The 21,644-nt window shown below is 31.9% G+C and overlaps 1 protein-coding gene across 15 annotated transcripts in view; it reads left to right on the forward strand.

Moving 5' to 3' along the window:
* LOC129740291 (tropomodulin) overlaps nt 1-21,644 on the forward strand; it is a 303,884-nt gene that overhangs the window by 81,570 nt on the left and 200,670 nt on the right. Inside the window, exon 1 of one of the 15 annotated variants that reach the window (XM_055731912.1) lies at nt 10,319-10,852. The exons of the other annotated variants lie outside the window; for them this stretch is intronic. Within the exon in view, the coding sequence (XP_055587887.1) occupies nt 10,850-10,852 (3 nt within the window). The 5' untranslated portion in view covers nt 10,319-10,849. Of the gene's footprint in view, nt 1-10,318; nt 10,853-21,644 lie in introns of those variants that run through there. 15 annotated transcript variants of the gene reach the window in all.

A 21,644-nucleotide genomic window follows, 5' to 3' on the forward strand; every position in this document is an offset into this window, starting at 1 on the left:
CTCAAGGTGGTCCAAAATATGTACCCGGTCTAAAATAAGTTCGTTACCCTATAGGGGGAAGTTGTCTACTATAGGACACTTAAGGTTTTTAAGCAATAATTTCAACAATATTTTTTTGTAAATATTGGTTCTTCTACTGATTTGAAGAGTATCAATATTATGATCACTAAACAATATTTGAAAAAAAAAATTTACAGCATATTCATGTGGTAAGAGAAATCATTTTATGTTAGTTTTTACTCATTTCCAAAAGGTCCATGGCCGGACACTACGAATTTCATCACCAAAGTTGTGACCAACGTAGCAAAATGACGGAAATCACTTGCTTAGTGTGGTTGTGTAGTGTAGGATTATGAAAGAATTTCTTAAACATAAATAAAAATAAGTTTTTAAGAATATACGTGTGTGAGGATTCATCGTTTATTGTACAAATTTGAGTTTAATTTCTGATCGTGTACTCGCTCTTGCAATGTTGACAAGTTTTGCGAGCCAGTCTATAAACTAAATTCCGAGACGACGGTCGCGTTTCCGAAAGAGCTTGTAAGTTTAAGCTAAACGGAAAAAAATGAAGTTACCACACTTAGGTCTTGTGAGTACGTGTTTTCCAATACTGAACATTCTATGAAGCCATTCGTAAAAGTTATTTTGACAAACCTGAATGTAACGTTTGTTTCGAAAAAAACTAGAATAAAATTGTCTATAACCGGACAGCAAAATTTAAAGTTTATCAGAGGACCAAAATAGTTTGGTTATTGTATCCGGTTCTTCCGCTAACCATTTGAGGGTGCTATAGAGATGAGAAAATGAAGGTTTCAAGCTGAAATCATCTAAAATTTTGAATATTTTCTTGTCCAGTCATAGACAACAATATGGTGTCCGGTGATATAGCAATCACATTTTTTTTTTATTTTCCCGATATTTTGTTTAAACTTCTGATTTGTTATCTTACATGTACTGAAGTCGAAAGATAACCTACCGACGATGACGTTTATGTGCAATTCACATTTGACAAGCCGACTATAATTGGTATACTTTTTCAGATTGGATTACCATATTTCTAACACCATATCAGGCTTCTTTTTACTTTATTTTCATGGTGTTAAAACATTTTTAGGATATTGCGTTTTCGAAAAATCAATGTTGTCCGTCCATAGGAGGTGTCCGGTCATAGACGACTTCCCCCTATTGCCTTTTTTTTTATCTAGCCCTCATCCGTCCTTTAAATTTATACTCGTTACAGTTCCTGGAGTGTCACGAGAAAAAATCCAAAAAACATGCTTCGGAAAAAAGACTGTAGATAAGCTTCGGAATCATTTAAAGAAATTTTAATAAGTCTCCAAGAAACAATAATTTAGAAGCTGTAGTTTGCGTACAAGAATGCATTTTTAAAATTTTCTCTTATATAATGACCGCAATGCAAAAATGTTTTGTGTAAACCGTACTTTTCAATCAATGAACCGTCAAAATTGTTTAAGTAACAGCAGATAAATTTTGAAAAGATGATTGTAAAGTACACATAATTAGGCAAATTTTTGCATCTATAGATTGTCAAAAAACTTAACACAGAATTTTTGACGAGTTTGAAACAACTATAACTTTCGTAAAAATCGTTTAAGAAACAAAAGAGATAAAGCGATTTTCAGCGAAAAGTCTCAAATTGGTCAAGGTCTGATTAGGAAGTTTTTTGTCTGGGCTTTCAGGGTGCGCCCTCACATAAAGAGTAATGATTTGAAGAATTGATTGAGGGACTCCGAAGAATTTTATCGTCATCTAAAATGATTCAAAAACATTTTTATAATATTTCTATTAAAATGTATTCTTGTATATGTAAGTAGTACGACGAAATAATCCAAAACAAATAGGCGCTCGTGTACGGCGAGAGGCCAGAGCAAAATTTAGCACAAGGATATCCACGCTCGCCGCACGGCGGCAGGCAGACAAGAAATGGGTGAATGAAAACAAAACAACCCTCACAGCACAACAGAAATGTTAAATAATACCTCTAGTAGCTCGATAGTGCGGATCTTCCTAATGTACATACTTACTAATGTGTGTTTAAATTGTAGATATGCATAGCTATACCGATATTAACTAATCGACTCGAAAAGTCGCCAGAGAGAGCAGCCAGAACAAGTGCGCTCGGGGCTAAATTAAGAACCAGTGACGGATGAAATTGCGCTGCCGTTTAGCGCTTTTCGGTTGTAGATATTTATGTTCCTATGTCTATGTCTATCTTCGCTCGTGGTTTTCCATTTGGATAAGCGCCCGAAACAAGCGGAGGGAAAATAAACAAAAAATGTGATCATTTGTACGGTTGATTGTACTGTGCTAAAGTAAATCTTCAGATTTTTGGGATTGAATTCGTATTTCAGAATCATAAGAAGCGTTAACTGTAGCTTTAACTGAATTTAACTTGAAAATATTTGAATAACCCCCTAACTGAACGTTTAAACTTCAATTCCAACAATTGTTATCGTTTCCACTTTCGTCTCCGGTTGGAACTCATTTCTAAAGCACTCAAACGCACTCATAAAGTCCGTAGCATGAGTTCCTCTTTGTTGTTTATGTTGATATGTCACTCGTTTCCCCTTCAACATAAACATGATGCTAGTTTTTGGAGGGTGGCACAGAATCGCTCCCAGATGTTGCTCACTTGAAATTGTAACGGACTACAATTTGGCCGAATTTCACTCAATAATACTTAAAGAGTATAAATAAACATTTTGAATAAGATTTTAATCGTTCTTGAACTTGAAAATAAAGTCAAATAATTATCCTGGATTCAATCAATTAATTTCATATTAAAACGATTAGCTAGGTTTGTATAAGGATATCTTATTCCGGTGATGACTATAGATAACTTCCAATCGTTTTTTATTTGTAACGGTGAATTTGAGGATTAGAAAAAAAAATGCTCTGGTACGTTAACGGATAATTTACACATTAAAAGGATGCAATTTTGAATTCTGAATTTTTTATTTATGAATGCTCGATTCTGAATATGAAATTTTGAATTCTGATTTCTGAATCATGAATTCCTTATTCTGAACTTCGAATTATGTCATCTAGAATCTGATTTTGGACTATAAATTCGTAATTCTTTTCTTGATTTTTCTCGACCTTCAAATTATAAGTGCTTCATGTTTAATTCAAAACTCCGAATTTTGAAATCTTTTTTTGTAAATTTATTTCCGGCAGATCGGTGAAAATGTATATATATTGTTGGCGAAAGAATATCATGAAAATTTATAAAGATGGACAGAAAAATTTGAACAAGATTTGCATATGTTAAAATGAGCGAAAGAGCATTTTGTCTCTTCAACCTTTTTTAAGAATTCTGAAATCTGAGTTTAGAATTCAAACTCTATCCATTTAATTTTCGATTCAGGTAGAATAAGATATCAAAATTTTGATTCACAACTCAATACTCGAAAACTTGAATGAAAGTTTTAAAAACATGGAATCCATTTATCAGAATGCAGATTGGAGAGTTTCGGAATTCGAAATAAATTTAAGGATTACGAAACCAGAGCTCTGAATGTAAAGTTTCTATTATTTTTTAAATCGAATTTAGAAAACTAAACACAGATTTAGAAAGTTTGAATCTTATCCCTGAATTTTAATTTAAAAATCAAAATAAGGAACAAAAGTTTAAACATAAAAAGTTCGATTTGAACATTTAGTTTTGACTCGAAATGCCAAATTCCACATTTTATCTCGAATTTTGGAATTTGTTTGCTATTTAGAATTTTGAATATATGCTCAAAATCTGAAACTCCAGAAGAATTTTAAATTGAGTTTTTAAATTTATTTTTATTGGAAATAGAATAATTAGTTTTAATGTTTTTTTTATTTTAAATTAACAGATTAAATAAGTTATTAAAAAATTAATTTAAAATCTTGGATTCCATTTTTTTTAAATTGTTTTGGAAAGATTCTTTTTGCATCGTGGAACTCCAATTTCCAAAAGCTTAGGAATGAACAGATATATTTGAACTGGTTTTTTATTCATAAATTAGAAATCGGAAATAAGGAAAGATAAATTCCAAAATTCTTTCCTTTTTGTAATTTCTTTATTTAAAATGGCTCATACCTTGATGCTTTAAGGAGCCGAACTCGTTTTGTTTGCTAAGAATTGTTTGCTTACTTAATTACATTTTTTGACTCTTTAAAATTCCAAAATTCCAATTTGAAATTCGAAATTTTTAATTTTCAATGGAATAATCCAATACTTGCAAAATCGATAATCAAAATTCAAAATTCTCTGTGCGAAATTCTCAATTCATGTTTCAATTTTTTCTCAACTTTTTCTCAATTCAAACGAAGAGTATTGAATTCTGAATTAGATGACGCGTTTGAAATACATATTTTGGAAATCAGAATACAGGAACTATATTTCGCAATCTGTATTAAGAATTTTTAAGATAAGTTAACAACAGTTAAATTGTTTCGTTAATTTAGTTGCAGCATTTCGATGTAAGCATATTTTTGAAAAAAAATTATCAGAATTGAAAATTTATAAAGATGGATGGAAAAGTAAGAAACAATTTTTATAGATGTTTCACAGACAAACAGACAGGACACTCTGAGATGGGATATGATCGGTCCGAAGCATACTTGTGGTGGACATGTAAAGCCCGTCCGGAGTATTCAATAATAACTCCTTATAATCTCATAATTTTAAGCTAAGAATTCCAAATTTGAAGGCAGACTTCAGTTCTCTGAAATTAAACTCCTGATTCAAAAATCTAAAAAATATTGGGAATGCAACAACTCTGAATAAAAAATTCAAAATTCTGATATCAGTTCAGATCACACACATCAAAATAAAGAATATTCATTGCATCGTTCCAAGTTAAGGATCAAGGACAAAAAATTTGGATTTCATGACAAGGAATAAGAATTATTGTGAAGAATTCTGCGATAAGAATAAGGAATATTGGAATCAGAATCAACAGAACTACACTCACATCAAAACTATTCTAATTCAAAATCAAAATTTCATAATTTAAAGCCAATGTCTCTCCTTTAAAAAAATATCGAAACATCAAATTTGATTCCAAATTTCGAAATTTCGATAACAATATGAGGAATAAGAAAAACAAAATGTATAATAAGATTTAAAATTCCGAGTTTATTTTTGTTACAATTATGGAATCCTCAGAACTTATTTATTTTGTTTGAGTATTGAGTGGAATGTTTATTTATGAACACTCATGGAAAAGTCATTTTTGATTTCAACTTTCTAGTTGAATTTTGATTATTTTTGGAAAAAAAATGGAAAATTTAAATGATCTGAACGTGTTGAGGGAATGTTGAAATGCACCCTGTAAGTTTTGAATTAAGGCAAAATAGAACTTATTTATCTCCAACTTTTTTAAAAAAAATGTTACAAAAATAAACCATTATTGTTATCACTACTAGCGTCAATTCGTGTGAATTTTTTATCAGTTTTAGGTCTTGTTCTATTATTTTAAAATATGTTAACGACTCATTAAGTAATTGTTTTGTTTAGAATTTTGGTTTTTTTCATGTCAATTTTTTTTTATGTTTTACATCATTTTCAGGTTTTTTTCATTTCGGTTTTTTGTTTATGTTCGTTTATAGTAGTAGTAAAGTAGGGTAACGGACTTATTTTGGACCAGGGGACCTATTTTGGACCACCTTATCTAGCTCTTAGTGCATTACATTAAGTGCCCGGGCTTCAACAATATTTACTAAAAAATTTCATGATTATTTGTTTTATAAGAGAGCTCTAGACAAGGTAATCCAAAATTGGTTCTCTGGTCCAAAATAAGTCCGTTACTCTAGTCTGTGTTCGTTTTTAAATTTTATTAAATTTTTATCATTTTTGAATTTTTTAGGAACTTTATGCTAATATTTTCTAACTTTTGTTAATATTTTTATTTTTTTATCAATCCAGAGCTGGAACACAAAATTTAAAAAAAACAACGCTTAAATGTCAAATTGGTCGATTAAATCACCGACCAGTGAGCAGATATCATATTTTCTTTCATTTCAATGATCATTGTTAAAACCTTTTTTAAGTCTATGAGAAAGTTTGCATTGGACAGGTTTGTGGGGCCACTCCGGAGTCTATCGGAGAACCCTCACGACGATCCGGATTTATCTTGTCCGATCGACAGTCTTATAGTTGTTCGCAGAGCGGTAAAAGCGCACGTCCGTTCTGGCGCACGACAGACGAACCGACGCGCGAATCGACCGAGCCTGTGACTGGGCCCGTTGGAGGGAGAGAGAGGATTGGAGCGAGAAAGATATCATTCATGACAGATCTAACAATGCTGGCAAATAGTGATGCCAGTTGCATTGTTTGACTCAATCCAATATTTGACATGATTCCTTCTCTCATGTCCCACATCTTCCCTCTTCTCCATAAAAAAAAACGAATAAAATAATTATTTTTCATTATTAAAAAAGCATTCCGTTTATAATAATATTTCGAAAATCCAGGAAATCAAGCTTATCACAAAATATTGTGATGATAGAACTTCAAAACACGAATATTACTGTGTTTAAGAAAACCAACAAAAAAAAGATTAATCCTTGCGTGAGCTTTTGTAACCGTGTGTTTCATCTTTTACAGTAATTAAACCTTTAGATTCAGTTATCAAATTCTTCGAATGACTCCCCTGTAGCTCTCTTCTTTCCATTATTTTTTTTAAAGAGGTGTGTACTCTTATTTCTTTTTTTTTTTTAAACTCAAAGCTCAATTGTATTGTCGTTGAACTTTCAAACCACAATTTTCATCATTATCAACGCTAACGACATTCCTTTCTTGCTGACCAGACATCTTTCAAACATCCTTAAAGTTCGTAACCAGTAAAAGTAGAAAAGAGATGCGATAGACGAGATGTTTGCTGAATTGATATGACGTTTTTCATTATCGTTGGTTGGCTAGGGTGCAGGCCATCAGCGCGAAAACTTCGAATTTCAACAGCATCTACAATATCAGATTTAAGACATTACATGAGAAAGTTATTCTCAAGTATCTTATTTGAATGTTTTGTTTCTTTCTCAAACTAAATTTTACCCAGTCTGTGAGTGGATACAATTTTAAATGCAGACCTCACCCACCGCAGCCTCAATTTTAAAGTTTGCAGACTTCAACTCCATTTAACGTCAAACTAGTTTTTTTATATACATATTCTGCTGATGCTACCGCGCTTCATTTAAGATCCGGAATTTTATAAAATCATTTATTTTTCAGTAAATTTTGAGTTTTCAACGGCTTCATAATCCACCGTATCTTATAAATGGTGTTATGTATGAAAAGGTTTTTTTTCCCATTAACCTTCACAAACATATCCCAAGCAACCAAAAGTCGCATACTAACTTGAACACGGGATTCCGAAGTTCTCATTTGGTTCCACTTCGGTGTTACGGTACTTCCAAGGGACTCATATTACGTAAAAGTTACTCAGAAACTTCTATCGCCTTCACAAGGGCTAAAGAATTAAAAATGGAACTTCAATGCACCTTTTACGCGACATCTCCTTAAAGGCAATCATGGTGTCTGCTGTGCTCTTTCTAACGAACCAATAAGATCACATCTGGAACCTTTAGGAGAATTTTAAGCGATTTGTCAAATATTTCTGACATTTCTGTCATTTTTTTTGGATTGTTTACATTGGCAGAAAATTCAATGCAATTCAATTATTTTAAGTTTGTGCTAGCCAGGAAGTAGTGGGATTCACCTCCAGGAGGAAAAAATTACTTTTGAGCCGCTGGGGTGCATCAACAACTGACTGGACCTAGTCAGGAAACCCTTTAATCGTCATGGATACAGTGAAAACCAGGCAGCTCCGCCTGGGCCGCCTGTTAATCATAATCAACAATTTTCCCGTCTGCAAAATATGGAATCCTTTTGGTCAAGACCGGTGTACTGGAGGCCCCCAGTCTGCGCTATTGCGGATCATCATCACCAAAAATGCCCTCCGAAAATCCTAGAAAATCTGTGATCCATTCAAAGGGTAAATTATTGTGTGTAAATTTGATTGGTGATAAAACAGGTGCGATTGAGAAAAAAACGAATAAATAAAGATTATGATTAGAATGTTTTGTGTTTTTTTTTTAATAAATGCAAGTCCATTGATAGTGAAACCAGTAAAACTTTAAATTTTGACAACCTTTAACTTTATTTTATTTATCATATAATTTTTTTCTAACTCTAGAGTTTAAAAGACTCTCTAGTTTAAATACATCTTTAGACAGCAGATGAGCATGAGCTGGTATGGTCGAGCGGCTAGAGGTTATAACTTCTAACCTAGAGAACAGTGGATCGAATCTTGAGGCGGTAAGCAGCGGTTTTTGGCTTTGAAAGTGAGTAAACGACAACAACAAACCTGTAATTATGTAAACATGTCAATGAGAAAATTCTAGATAGACCGGCCACTCAGCAGTCTGTCATCTGGTTGTCAGAACGATCTGTCAACCGGATTTTTTTTTCGGTGCGTTGAGAGTTTCTTGATATTCCTTTAAAGGTTGTATAGCGTTCCCCACAGCCAGTGAAACGAACTTGAAAGTAGCTTTAATAACTTAAATTTTGGGCTGATTAGCATTCTCTTCAGACAGAAACGAAAGCTGATTAAGCTTCTATGGAACCTTTCTAAGGGAATTCTGGTTGCTTGGGCTATTACCCAGTGTACGTGGAATTAACAAATCAATTATTAGGAAGCAAAGTTCTCAACTATGTTCTAAATTAGACAATTTATTTTTCAATTGATTTAGAACTATTCGAAATAGCTTTTTTCGTTATATGATTGTAAATTTAAATCATGAGACTTGACATTTGATTCCTCTTTCTTTTTTTTCTCTCTTCCTAGGATTTTCATAATCCTGAGTCGAAATCTACCGAACTATAAAAACTCACTATCTGGGGTTTACCGGATTTTCAATTCTTTATCGGTATTCACCGATTAATTATGACAAACTTCAATGCATCCGTATTTTTTTGTGTTTCCAATACAAAGCCGGTATCCGCCGAACTTTCAGAAATCACTCACCGGTATCCACCGATTTTTTTCTCATAGAAAGTCGGTATCCGCGGAACTATTAGGCCTCATTCACCGGTATCTGCTTGTTTTTTTTTTCGATCCGGTCTCAATCACATGTGTCCTCCGTTTTTCCCCAATCCATAGTCGCTATCTGCCGACTACGGAAATTCGTAAACCGGTATTCGCCGGATTTCCGAATTCATATACCGGTATCCGCGAATTTTCGAACCCACAGTCGGTATCCGCCGAACTGTGATAATTTATACACGGGTATCCGCCGGAATTTTTGAATTTATATACCGGTATCCGCCGGATTTCGAACCCACAGTCGGTATCAGCCGAACTGTGGTAATTTATATACCGGTATCCGCCGGTTTTCAAACCCACAGTCAGTATCCGCTGAACTGTAGTAATTTATATACCGGTATCCGCCGGTTTTCAAACCAACAGTCGGTATCCGCCAAACTGTGGTAATTTATATACCGGTATCCGCCGGATTTTTCTCAAGCACTGCTTTAATTCACTTCGCCGACCGCCATTTTGCGAAAAATACATTTTGTTGGCGTGGCGACGTTCTGCAGCGAATTTGCCGAGTAAAGTCTTTACTTTAAAGTTGTCTTACAAATCCAAAAAATCTTGTTCAGTTTCAATCGCATCGAGAAATTTCGTTGCCAGTTAATTTAGCATGGATCTGGAGTTATGTGTCTTGTTTTCAAAAGTTTTGCTTGATTTTCAATAGAAAATTAGCAACTTGGGTGTTTTTAAAATAAAAAGAACATGGAACAGATCTACTAGTAAATCTTCCAATACAAGCTTCCCAAAAAACGAAAACTACGCGAAAAACTACACAGAAGGTAGAACCTACGTGAATTTCCAGGCGAATTGAATGCTTCCGATTAGTCTGAGTGTAGCATTAGAAGCCCACTCAGAACTCAGCAGCCTGCCTGGTTGAGTGACTTTCTAGCATTTGTGAGTTCCCATAACTCCCCCTTTTGATGTTGCCCCGTCCGTGGTGCAATGCAGGCAGGTTTGCCTGGGAGTTCCTACCAGCAAAAATCCACACCCAAAACACCACGGATGGATTGTTGTTTTGCTCAAACGGTTTTTGCCGTTTTTTGCTTCATGCTACGATGCGGTGAATATGCAAGCAAAAGAAAGAAATAAACAACAAACCCAACTGGCTGGCTTTGAGGCTCTCTCACTTTATTGTGGGTTCTGTTTTCTGTTTGATTCGGAACTGCGGGTAGCCTTCCATCGACTGGTCAATGAGTCAGTGTTTATCTGTCAACCGATCGAGGCGCTCTTCTGCTTGTTGTTTGCTGCAAAAGTGACAGCTGCTGGAAGTATTTGTTGTTGGTACTTTTTTTTTCTCGTTTTTCTGGGTGCAGTCATTCTCCAGTTTTCGTGTTCCGTAGACGTCGTCGTGAGTGTTTTGTTCCGTCGTGACAAATTTCCATCGATTTTCGGTGAATCCGTAGCAAATTTTAACCTTTAACTTTAGGCAGTTACGTTTTAAGTGCTCCAGTGTGTCAGTTGAATGTTTTAAACGGGATCGAAAGTTTCCATACAGAAATAGAAATCGTAAAAATACTCGAAAGGGAGAAATTTTCCAGTGCTTGGGTGCCTCCACCAATTACAAGTGTCAGTGTGTCAAAAAAGCAATTAAAGCTTGACCCAACCCAAAAATCATTGGGTGGTATTTTAAAATATAATTGTAACCAATAGTGTGTTCAACCAGTGCATTTAACCACTTGACCAGGATTAAACTTTCATCTTATCCCGAAAACAGCCTCCCTTTAAATTCCTAAGGAGCCGACAAAATCGATACAACTAAAATGGTAAATATAGGAAAGATTCACTTTTGTTACAATGTAGTCTCAAATATCAAAACAGACCCGGGAAGACGATTTTCCATGACCGTTCAATTAACACCGGGACCAGATAAAGCTCAAGTACTCGAGTTAGATCATCCTCCAGCGCTCGAGTGTTAATTGATAAGTTTGGGGCCTGTGTATTTTTGCACATTCTTCAATAGTATGTGAAAAGGATGAAGTCATATCATCATCCTCCACCTCTCCCTTTGCTTCATTTGTTCGTTCCTTCGTTCGTCTGACGTCTGTCTTTCCTCCTGTGTATGTCTCAAATCATCGTTCATCGTAGGTAATCCTACAATCGCCCATTCTGTTTCTGAGTCCGTCTATTTGAGTGTGCGTCAATGACAAACGCCTGGCGGTGCCGTGCCGAGTGGCTGTCAAATTGTTTGGATTCGATTCATAGTCGTAAGTTTCGTTTTGTTTTCATTGACGACAGCCGTCGTCAAAAATTTGCCCCAGTTGTTGTTAACAGAAATTGCATTCACAATTGTTGGTTGAAATGGGTTTAATTTGGGGTTTTGTTAGCTATAGTGCAAGTTTAGCAAAGCACACGAAGCAAATTAGATTATATTTAGAGCAAGTTCACTGGTGTTGGCAGGGATGCCAACTGTTTTTCAGAAATGTCTGGAAGATTTTGAAATGAATGACAGGAAAAATCTGGATGGCTACCTTTAAAGGTGACGACCTTTTTTTTTGTGGTCGCCAGATCGCAATATTGTAGTCTAGGAATCAATACTCATTACATTACATTCATTAAACAACCGAAAGCTTAGACCCATTTAGCTGCCAAAATAACTTCTGTATTCTGATTCACATTAAATTCAGTGTTGAACTATTGGATTTCCATAATTTTTTTTATTAAAACGTTGGGCTTATACAAATTTCAGGACAAATCTGGATAATTTATGGAAAGTCTGGGCCAGACAACCTTAGGTCTGTATTTCTGGATGACACATCAAAATCTGGAAGAATCCAGAAAAATCTGGAAGGTTGGCAACGCTGGGTGTTGGGGAAAAGTAAAATTTTGACATTTTGAAAATTTTACCATGCAAAAATGTTTTCAAGATCGTGGGGCGTTGTATTTTTTTATAACACTGTTTATATTTCAGCCGTATGTGATAGAAATATTGCTATTTTTGCATCACAGCAAGCGAAAATACAACACGTGTTGTAAAAAAACTAGAAGGCTACAGATCTTGAAAATGTTTTTGTATGGCAAAATTTTCAAAATGTGCCATAAGTGTCAAAATTTCTACCACTTTTTCCCAACACCAGTGAACTTGCTCTTAAAATATGTAACTTTGCTTTAATTTGATACCCATTTATATTTCTTTTTAAAATTGTTCTACTTTCCGAATTCCTTTCTATTTTAAAGCATAACCGATTAGTTTACAGAAAATAAGCGTATTTATCTTTTCTTATAAACAATTTATAATTTCCTAGAAAAAATAGGTACTCATATTTTTCCACCAAAATCAATTTAAAAAATATTTAAACTTAATTTGAAGCGCTCCTAGGAATATTTCTGATAACACTGGATTCATGTTTTTATTGAATATTTTAAATCCTGTGTTAATTTCTCAACGACCTCAAATAAATTTGGCATTTGAAAATAAAGATAGCAAATAATGTTTTTGTTCATTTCTACTTTAGTAAAATTTGAAAATTCTACGAAAATCTAGATATAGGAAATTGAAAATAAGTTTACTAAACGATAAAAAAAACTTATGAATGATAAAAAATTTGTAGTTTGATACAAAGTTGTCGAAATTTTAATCAAATCTATATTTTCACAAAATTTTGAACAAACTGACGTCATCAATCACAACTTTTTTCAATTTTTCTCAGGTTTTCTTAATTTTATTCCCCTTTTTTTCAAATGAAATTTTCGATGTCACAATTTAGATTCGATTTTCAATTTAGAATAATGAAAATGAAAAAAAAAATGATGATTAGTTATTTATTTTTTTTTTAATTTTCTGCCCAAATTTAGTAATATTTTCCAAAATTTTTCAGAGAAATTCATGAATACTGCATTTGAATGTTTCAGTTTTTTGGGTCTTACCACAGAACCAAAGGTTTTTTTCTGGCAAAACACATTTGTTTCCAAATCAGAACTTTCTTTGCCAACCTTCTCTTTAAAAATGCTTCAAATCAAACATTATGTGTGTGTTAATGTGTTCGCTTTTCAAAAAATGTAATTGTTTAAATCCTATACAAAACATTAAAAACTTAAACATATATCCCTTAAAAAACGATACAAATAACACTTTAATTAAGTTTCAGAGGTCGCATTTTTTTCTTTTCGGCATTGAGTATTTAAAATGCTCCCCATACACTTTCTTATTCTCTTTTGAAATCTTTATAAGGTTTACACGGAATGATATCATTATAAGTTGAAGTGAATGAGGAATTTTTGTTGCTTTGGCTCAACAGTTAGTAAACAATGAAACAGAGAAGCTTACCCCGAGCAGACTTTTTTTTGACAAAATTATACCAAGTTATGCTATCATGCCCTGCTAGTAAAATTTGGTATCATTTTTCCTGAATAAAGGTGGTACAATGCCAACATTGTGAATCTCATTTTTCATAAATGGGAACCTCAATCATGTCAAGTAAAGGTTTAGCAAACATTTCAAAAGGAGTTTTGAGGGCATATTGATGCCACTTTGAGCTATAATCCACAGCCAAAATTTGACATCGATGTAATATCAAATTCTTTGTTAAAACGTTGGCCAAACGAGGCATCATTAAGCTTTCGTTTAAGTCTTCTCTTGTTTATTTCTAAGACCTTTGACCAACAATTTCCGAAAATGTGTAAAATGAGTTTTTAATTCAATTTCGCACTTAAATGTCCGTTTCTTAATACTTAATCTTCTGCAGAGAGGCATAAAATATCAATGACAAGAAAAAACTGATTCTCAGGGTTGCAAAAACACATTGTGCAACTCGTTTCCGAACTCGGCAAGCTTCTTTGAATAAATATGCGATTTTTATTGAAAAAAAAATGCAATTTTATGCAAAAAAGCTCTAGTTTGATTTTTTTTCTTAAATTTAGCGAATAAGGATCACTCCCGATAGATAATTGTTATTCTTAGTTTTTATTTGGCATACGCCAAAATAGGAGATATAAATAAAAATGATACTTCAATTTTGCCAAGTTTTGCTAAACAAACAAATATACACTAAATGATGCGCATATTATGCTGGTAATAGCTCAATTCGTTGTTTGGTTCAAGTTCTATTTAACCAGGGTAGCCACAGAACCGGAAAAACCGGAAATTGAAAATCGCACCGGGAAAACCAGGAGTTCTGACCCAAAACCGTGACAAAATAAAAAAAAGTCAAACAATAATGTTTGTTACAAGATCAGGGATTCAAACTCAAATTCAAATTTCAGAATAATTATTTAAATTTGCAAGCCAGATCTAAATTTTTTGGATAGAAAATCATAAGTTTTGAAATTTAAAACTACTCTGATATCTCTCACAATTTTTACCGGACCTCAAACTTTAAATCTGACTGAAAAAATAAGATAACAAATTCAAAAATTCATTTCAAATTTGTTCACCGCATGTCATTACAATCATTTAAAAAAAACCATCATATAGAAACAAATTCATCAATGTTCAATTTTCAATTCAGAATTTTTGTTGCAAACTTGGAACTGGTAAATGAGGCTTATATTAAAATTTTTCAGGGATGGTGTTTATTCCAAGAGCTTAACACAAGATAATGAAAAAAATTAAATTCATCTTTAACGAACTGTTTGTGAAAAAGGGCCATCGGACTTTCTTGAACTAAATTTAAAAAAATCTTTTTTTAATCTATATAACTATTCTTTCAAAAATTTACTTAAATTTAAAATTTCTGACCTTATCCGTCGCAATCATTTAATTTTGTTTTAACACTTCAAGCTGATTTTTTCTCGAAATAGCTATAAAAAATTTTAGTAATACTGTAAGTAATATCCAAGAGCTATATATCAAGGGTGTGTTTATGAAGATTGAAGATAAAATGCATCAAATCATTCAAAAATGTTACAATTTTTCAACATTACTCCTCCCTCAAAATGTATTTGTGATCCAAGTGAAGTATTTAAGAAATTGTATTTGATGTATTTGAAGGCAGAAAATAAAAGCTTTTATTATTTCAACAAACAAAACAATAAATTATTGCATTAAAATTTATTGTTTTTATGCAAAATTTGAATAGCAGTTAATGATTCAGTGAAATAAAAACATTTTAATTCCAATAACACAACCGAACAGGTTTGAAGTCGTTATTTTGAGTAATATAAAAGTAATTTTTTTTAAGGTTTTATTTTTGACACTTTACCAGCATTATGGATACAATTTATTACCCATCAAATTTAAAAAAAAATAGAAATTCTTATCTTCTTTCAAAACGATTTTGCCAATTTTTCCCTAAACTTGTTAATTGGTTAAAGATTAAAGGTGTTTGTTATTGATTGGTTGAAAAAAAAAATCTTATAATTTTAAAATCTAAAGTAATAACAGCGATTTTTCAAAAATCAATTTTTTTCAAAAAAGAAAAAAAAATGATTTTACAAATTTTTTCACATACTTTGTTTGATATCTCACACATATATTTAATAATAAATGGGATAATTTATTTCAATCACTGAAATATTTTTTGTCAGTACATCACTTTAAACTGTCCTGGCGTTTCCGAAATATTTGAATTTTGATTAGTGTTGTTAGTTGTTTCAAAACAAGGGTAATTATTAATTTCAGTTTATTATAACGCAGAAATAATGTGTTTCTTAAATTGTCTTTCGAATATCAAAATTTGAATTTATATTCTCAATTCTCTTCAAAATCTTTGTTTTTTTTCCACTTGAAGCATCTGGATTTTCATTTAGCCTTTCAAATAAGGTCTAAATATCTGTGTCCTAAATTTATTTGGGATTCTATCGAAGTTTTTTTTTTTAAATTTAATCTAAAATTTTAAATTGAAATTTTCATCCAAAAAGTGGTTATGAATTCGATAAAAAAATTTAAATTTCATATTTCAATTTGGAGAATAAATTCCTATTATAGCTAACGAAGTTATAATGTTAATCATAATCTGAAGTTCATTTCGATCAAGATTTTTAATTTGTTTTACAAATTTAGTTTGTTTTTTGAATATTCCACAAACCAAATTTCAAACAAAGACTCAGAAATCAGAATAATTTTTGAAGGCAGACATCAAATCCATATTTGGACCTAAGAAACACAATAAGAAATTAAATTTTGAATCAAAATATGTAACATTTATTACTCATGTCAAAGCACATGAAATAAAATGCACATTTTCAGAATAAAATTGCATTTTAGAAAAATGATCGCAATATGTGCCAATATTCATAGTTCATATGGAATTCCAAAATAAGAATCAGCACTTAAAAATGCAGCTAAATTTTTGTTCAAAACAAAATAATCTTGTGAATTGCGAATTCAAGTAAAATTGTTCAAACGATGAACTTGAAATTCTGGAAAATTGTGAAATGTTTTCAAGGATTAAAAAAAGTATGGTGTGATAAAGTATAAATTTGTAAAATTCAAAATTAAAAAAATTAGATACTTTATCGAATTCAAATGCGCAGAACAACAGTATTCGATAATGAAAGCTATAGAAAAATCATCATTTGAAGATCATACTTCATTAGGAAGCTTTTAAAGCAAATAAGTTTTCAAAGCACTTACAATATTTTCAAATATTCTAGAAAAAAGAATCTCAATCTCAACAACCATAACTTTTTATGCATTGTTGCATAAATGATTCTTTATGTTTAAATTTAAACTTTGGAAACAAAGGTAACGAAAAATAGGTCCCTATCCTCAACGACTGTAATAAACTTTTGAATGAAGAACGTTGACTGATTTCTAAATCTAAAAATATTTTCAAACTTGTAATGGGGGAGTGCTCTTGACAAGATGCTGTTAAATAGCTTTTTGTAGTTCTTCCTCTTTTTTTTTAATATAATCATCTGGTTAGAAGGAAAATTTATGTTGAGTAAGCTTTTGAGATTTAAAAAAAATGACTGAGAAAAAATGAAGATGAAGATTTTTTCCAAGTAAAGTTTTCACCGTAGTAACGGAAAATTACTTGATCTTAAAATATATTTGACAAGCAAGTCAGAAATTTTTCTCGCCTTCGGCGGAATTACGTCTTATCTACATAACCCTTGGTTTGAGACATTTCGATCTACGACACTATTCGTCGTTCACGAATTGCAACCAAATTCTAGATTTCAATATGCAATTCAGTTTATCTTTTGTATAGGAACTCAACACTTGACAAACAAAAACCCTACCTCGTTTTCAGTATGGATTTTTATAATAGGTTTTTATGGGTTTTTACAATATAAGAACAGAGTTTGAAATGAACCATTTTTTTTACGAAAAAAAAATCGTTCATTTCTTTACAAATGTTATGCTGATTTGAAATATTCTTCAAGAAATCAATTTCAGACTAAATATTATTTCGTGTTTTTTTGTTCTTCTAGATGCGGAACACAACACATAATTTACACTAGGCCACAAAATTTACATTTTTTGAGATGCAATGAATTTAAAAGGTAATTTCGACTAATTTAGGGTAGTCGAATCAAAATATGCAATATTTCTATCAGCTTTCGTTATTGAAATGACTTTTGAAAATAAGTAAAAAGCATTTAAGAAATGTCTGCGCTTTTTTTACAAAAACTCGAGTTAGAAACATATCATTTAAAAAAAAAAGTTTTATATGAACTATCAACTTTCTTTAAGACTTCAAGTAATTTTGAGTTCTGCGGAAAAAGTTATAGAAGTTTAATGTTTTTTAACATTTTCTCATTTATCAAATTTTTAAGAAGTTTTAATCCAAACTGAATTTTAAATATTTTTAAAGCATACATGTAATCATTTTGCAAGTTTCAACAAATATGTTGATCATTGAATTATGTTACATCATTTTCATCATAAGATTATTCCTTAATTGGATCAAATATGATAAACAGAATCAGAATATGATTTTTTCATGAAATAGGTTTATTGGTTAATCAGTTATCAATGTTTGATTTCACTTTAAACTGGTACATTTAAAACTCCTTACCACCAAAACTAAATGTACCTAACGTACTTAAAACTAAATGTACGCTTAAATTTACCAAATCAATCATTTAAAAAATAACCACCTAAATGCTGTTGCCTTGAGTCATCGATTAAATAAATGGTTATGGTGAAACATGTTTATTTTTAAAAACTTTTGAAATGTTTCAAAAAACTTATCTTATTCATTTTCTTTTTTTTTTAAGATTTCTGAATAAATTTACAGAATTTTAAAGAACGGTTTTATTTTCTATTTTCTAATTAATCTTTCAAATTTTATAGTTTTACTTTTTAAATTTTAGAAATATGTTTAACAAATTTGTCTTTGTTATTTTATTTTTGAGTTTTCGTGTACTTGACATATAACTCCTTAAATATAAATTTTCTGTAAGAATAACATAGATTCAACCGTCAGTTTTTTTTCCAGGACCTAATATTTCAACCGAAAGTGACAAAAAACTCAGAGCTTGTATTTTCAAAAAAGAAATTATTTTGATAACTGGACGATTTTTTTTATAAAAAGGTTTTATCTCTGACTTTTATCACTGGCACTTTTCAAATAGTAATAAATATATTCTTTTTTCATATTAATAAAACCATCAACCATTGAACAAATTCTCCTAAGTTCAAAATGGATTTTTCCAATTATCGCAAAATTCACATTTCAAATCGCGATTTAATATTTTTTGTTCAAATTCAAAATACCACAGCGGAATTTTTCAATCAACCCTTCAGTTGAGAATAAAGAAAAGAATTTAAACTAAGATGAATTAAAATTAACTTTAACTACCATTTTCCTAACAAATTATCATGGTTAGTTTCGTAATTGATTGGACATTTATTTTAGAATTCAGAATGGTTTTAAACTCTGTGTTTTGGAAATGCTCATTTTTTTTTTTTTTTTTTTTTTTTTTTTTTTATCTTTATTATAGAGACTTTCAGCCTCGGGCAAATGCTCATTTTAAAGTTGTTTCGAAATTCTTTTGAAACAAATTTCTACTTCAGAATAAGGAACATCATTTTGAAAAAAATATCAGTGACTTATCGAAAATTTTAATCTTTCATTGTGATATGATTTGAAAACATAGTTTTTTATCATTCTTTTTTTTTTTTAGATTGTGTGGTATTTATAAGTGAGAAATGGTGTTTATTTTTGGTATTGTTATCGTTTTTAGCTGAATTTGAATTTTAAAATCCCCTAGCCCCCCCCCCCCCCCATAGACAGGTCCTTCGCACGGGCCTGCCCCTTTGGCTTCAAAAGCCTTTTAAATATTCAAAATTTTGATATCCTTTTGCAAATTTTTCCTCTCAAATTGAAATTTCTTTGCTAAAGTTTTCAAAATACAGTGGGTGAATCTGAATTGATTTTTTTTTATAAGTTTTTGATATCTTAAACTTTGATATGCTGTTAAATAGTCCACAGAACTGTAAATTATAGTCTTCGGAACACTTTGCCGATATTTTGTTAAACTTTTGAAATTAGAATTCAAAATTGAGACCGTGATTTCCAAATTCTGCAATGAGAACTTCTAAAGATGCAAAAACAATGTTTGATTAATGATTTGATTAAACTACTTTAATTACATATTTGAAAAATTAATTTAATTTTTTTTAAATTGATTGGCTCGACGTTTAGAACACCCTTGATTTTGTTAAACTGGCAGTGTAACTTCTAAAAAAATGATGGAATATCACATTTTATCATTTTTGGTTCCTAAAACGGATTGAAATGTACTGTTTTATAAACTATTTTTAAATTTCTCGTGAGCGTGATTGGAAAACATTCCTCAAAAATATGTTTTAAACTCATCATAGTTTCGTTAATCCCAGTTTTGTGACACATAAAACTTTTTTGTGTAGGATGTTTTCTGAATCATTTAAAAAAAAAATTGATAAAAATTTAACAAAATTGAATCAAGTTCGTCTAAATGTTCAATGATATAAGTGTGATAAAGCAACAAAATCAATGAAACAAGTTGAAAATGTTGTTATATTTTAGCGAAATATGACAATCAATGTCTAGAAACCCTTGAATTCATGGCCGAGAAAAACCGGGAAAAAAACCGGGAATTTCAACATGAAAAAGTTTTGGCCACCCTGATTAAATGATAGTTTTGTTCGACTCAATTTCCTAGTTCCGAAGGTTGATTCCGTTCTCTTAACCGAACCCACACGTGTACCATATGGCATTTCAATGCTGCAACCAACTAGTTCGAATCGCTAGCCATTCCTCAATATCGGGACGTATCGATCTGAACAATTTTTCATTCAACCCGATTTACCACATAAAGGCACGTCCGTTAATCGGAATTAAATCCAACATCCAGCATCCGACATACGTGTTCCTATGTATTGTGGAGCACAACACAGAACGCCTGTAAAAATAAAGCAATGCTAGAGACTGACTTTTGCGAGCGAATTCACTGGTCCAGATCATACTTACTTACTTGTGAACGAATGGGTCCATTCCTCAATCGAATGTTATGTTAGCAAACATAAGCATCGACGTACGGATGGATGTTGTTGATGGAGACAACAAATAAAAATCGTTGCGCAGCATTTTGCGAATCGTCTCGTCGCTTGGAAGTTTCCATTCATAGAAGAGGTTTTTCTGTGTCGAGGGCACCCGTGTGGGATTCGGGTGATCGATTTCAATTAGTCGGATGCAAAAGTGACAACAATTGTGTCAATTGTGAAATCTGGAGCCGGCTTTTGTCAGTTGCCATTTTAATTAAAGTTCAGTGTCGTTTTTGTACATTTATAGGGATTGTTTTCCTCGATTGTTGCCGAAAATTCTTCCGATGAACTCTTTCGGTGGTTTTAAAAATTGGTTCAAAAACGATTATGAAAATTACATCATCATAAGATCATGATGTAAATGTCTGCAATTTCCTCCATTTGTAGCTGAATTGGCCAAATAATGGTGCGAAAATTGTCAAAAGACAGACACTGCAATACAATGCTGCAACCCCGAGCAGACTTTTCTGGCAAAATGATACCTAATTTTGCCATCAGACCCTGCTAGCGAAATTTGGTATCATTCTGCCCGAATGAAGGTGGTGCAGTGCCGAAATTAAGGTCTCAATTTTCTTATATGGATATGAAGTTAATCCAAGTGTAGGTTTCTCTGAAACCTACAACTATGCCAGTTTTAGGTATCAAGTACAACCAAAATTTGAAACTTCTTCGGAATTAACGGCTAACATTCAGCTCTTGATGCTTTACTTTGGTATTGGTTTGTCATTGAATTTAAGCATATTGATAATTTAATGAAACCTAATTTTGGTATCGGGAAATCAAAACAACACCAAATTATGCTATTGTTTTGGCATGGATAGATTGTTTTGGCTACCATTTGCCATCGATTTAGGCATCAAAGTCTGCTCGGAATGTTATTAAGCCGATGTTAATGATCCAATCTCCAAATTATGACCTAAACGGAAGCTTCGGAAAGTTCGAGGTCGAATTGATGCTGTCTTGGCAAGCAAATTTTCTGCCTGCATCGTTCAAATTGCAAAGGTTTCGACATTTGATCTCAAAATTGAGTTTGGTGGTTCCAAGAAATAAGCTGAGCCCCTTTTTTGCCATCTTCAAGTTTCAGTTTGAAAGCGATGGTTTTTTTTTTTTTTTTTTTTTTTTTTTTTTTTTTTTTTTTTTTT

Source organism: Uranotaenia lowii, chromosome 1 (genome assembly GCF_029784155.1).
Source record: "Uranotaenia lowii strain MFRU-FL chromosome 1, ASM2978415v1, whole genome shotgun sequence".
NCBI classification, from domain to species: Eukaryota; Metazoa; Arthropoda; class Insecta; order Diptera; family Culicidae; genus Uranotaenia; species Uranotaenia lowii.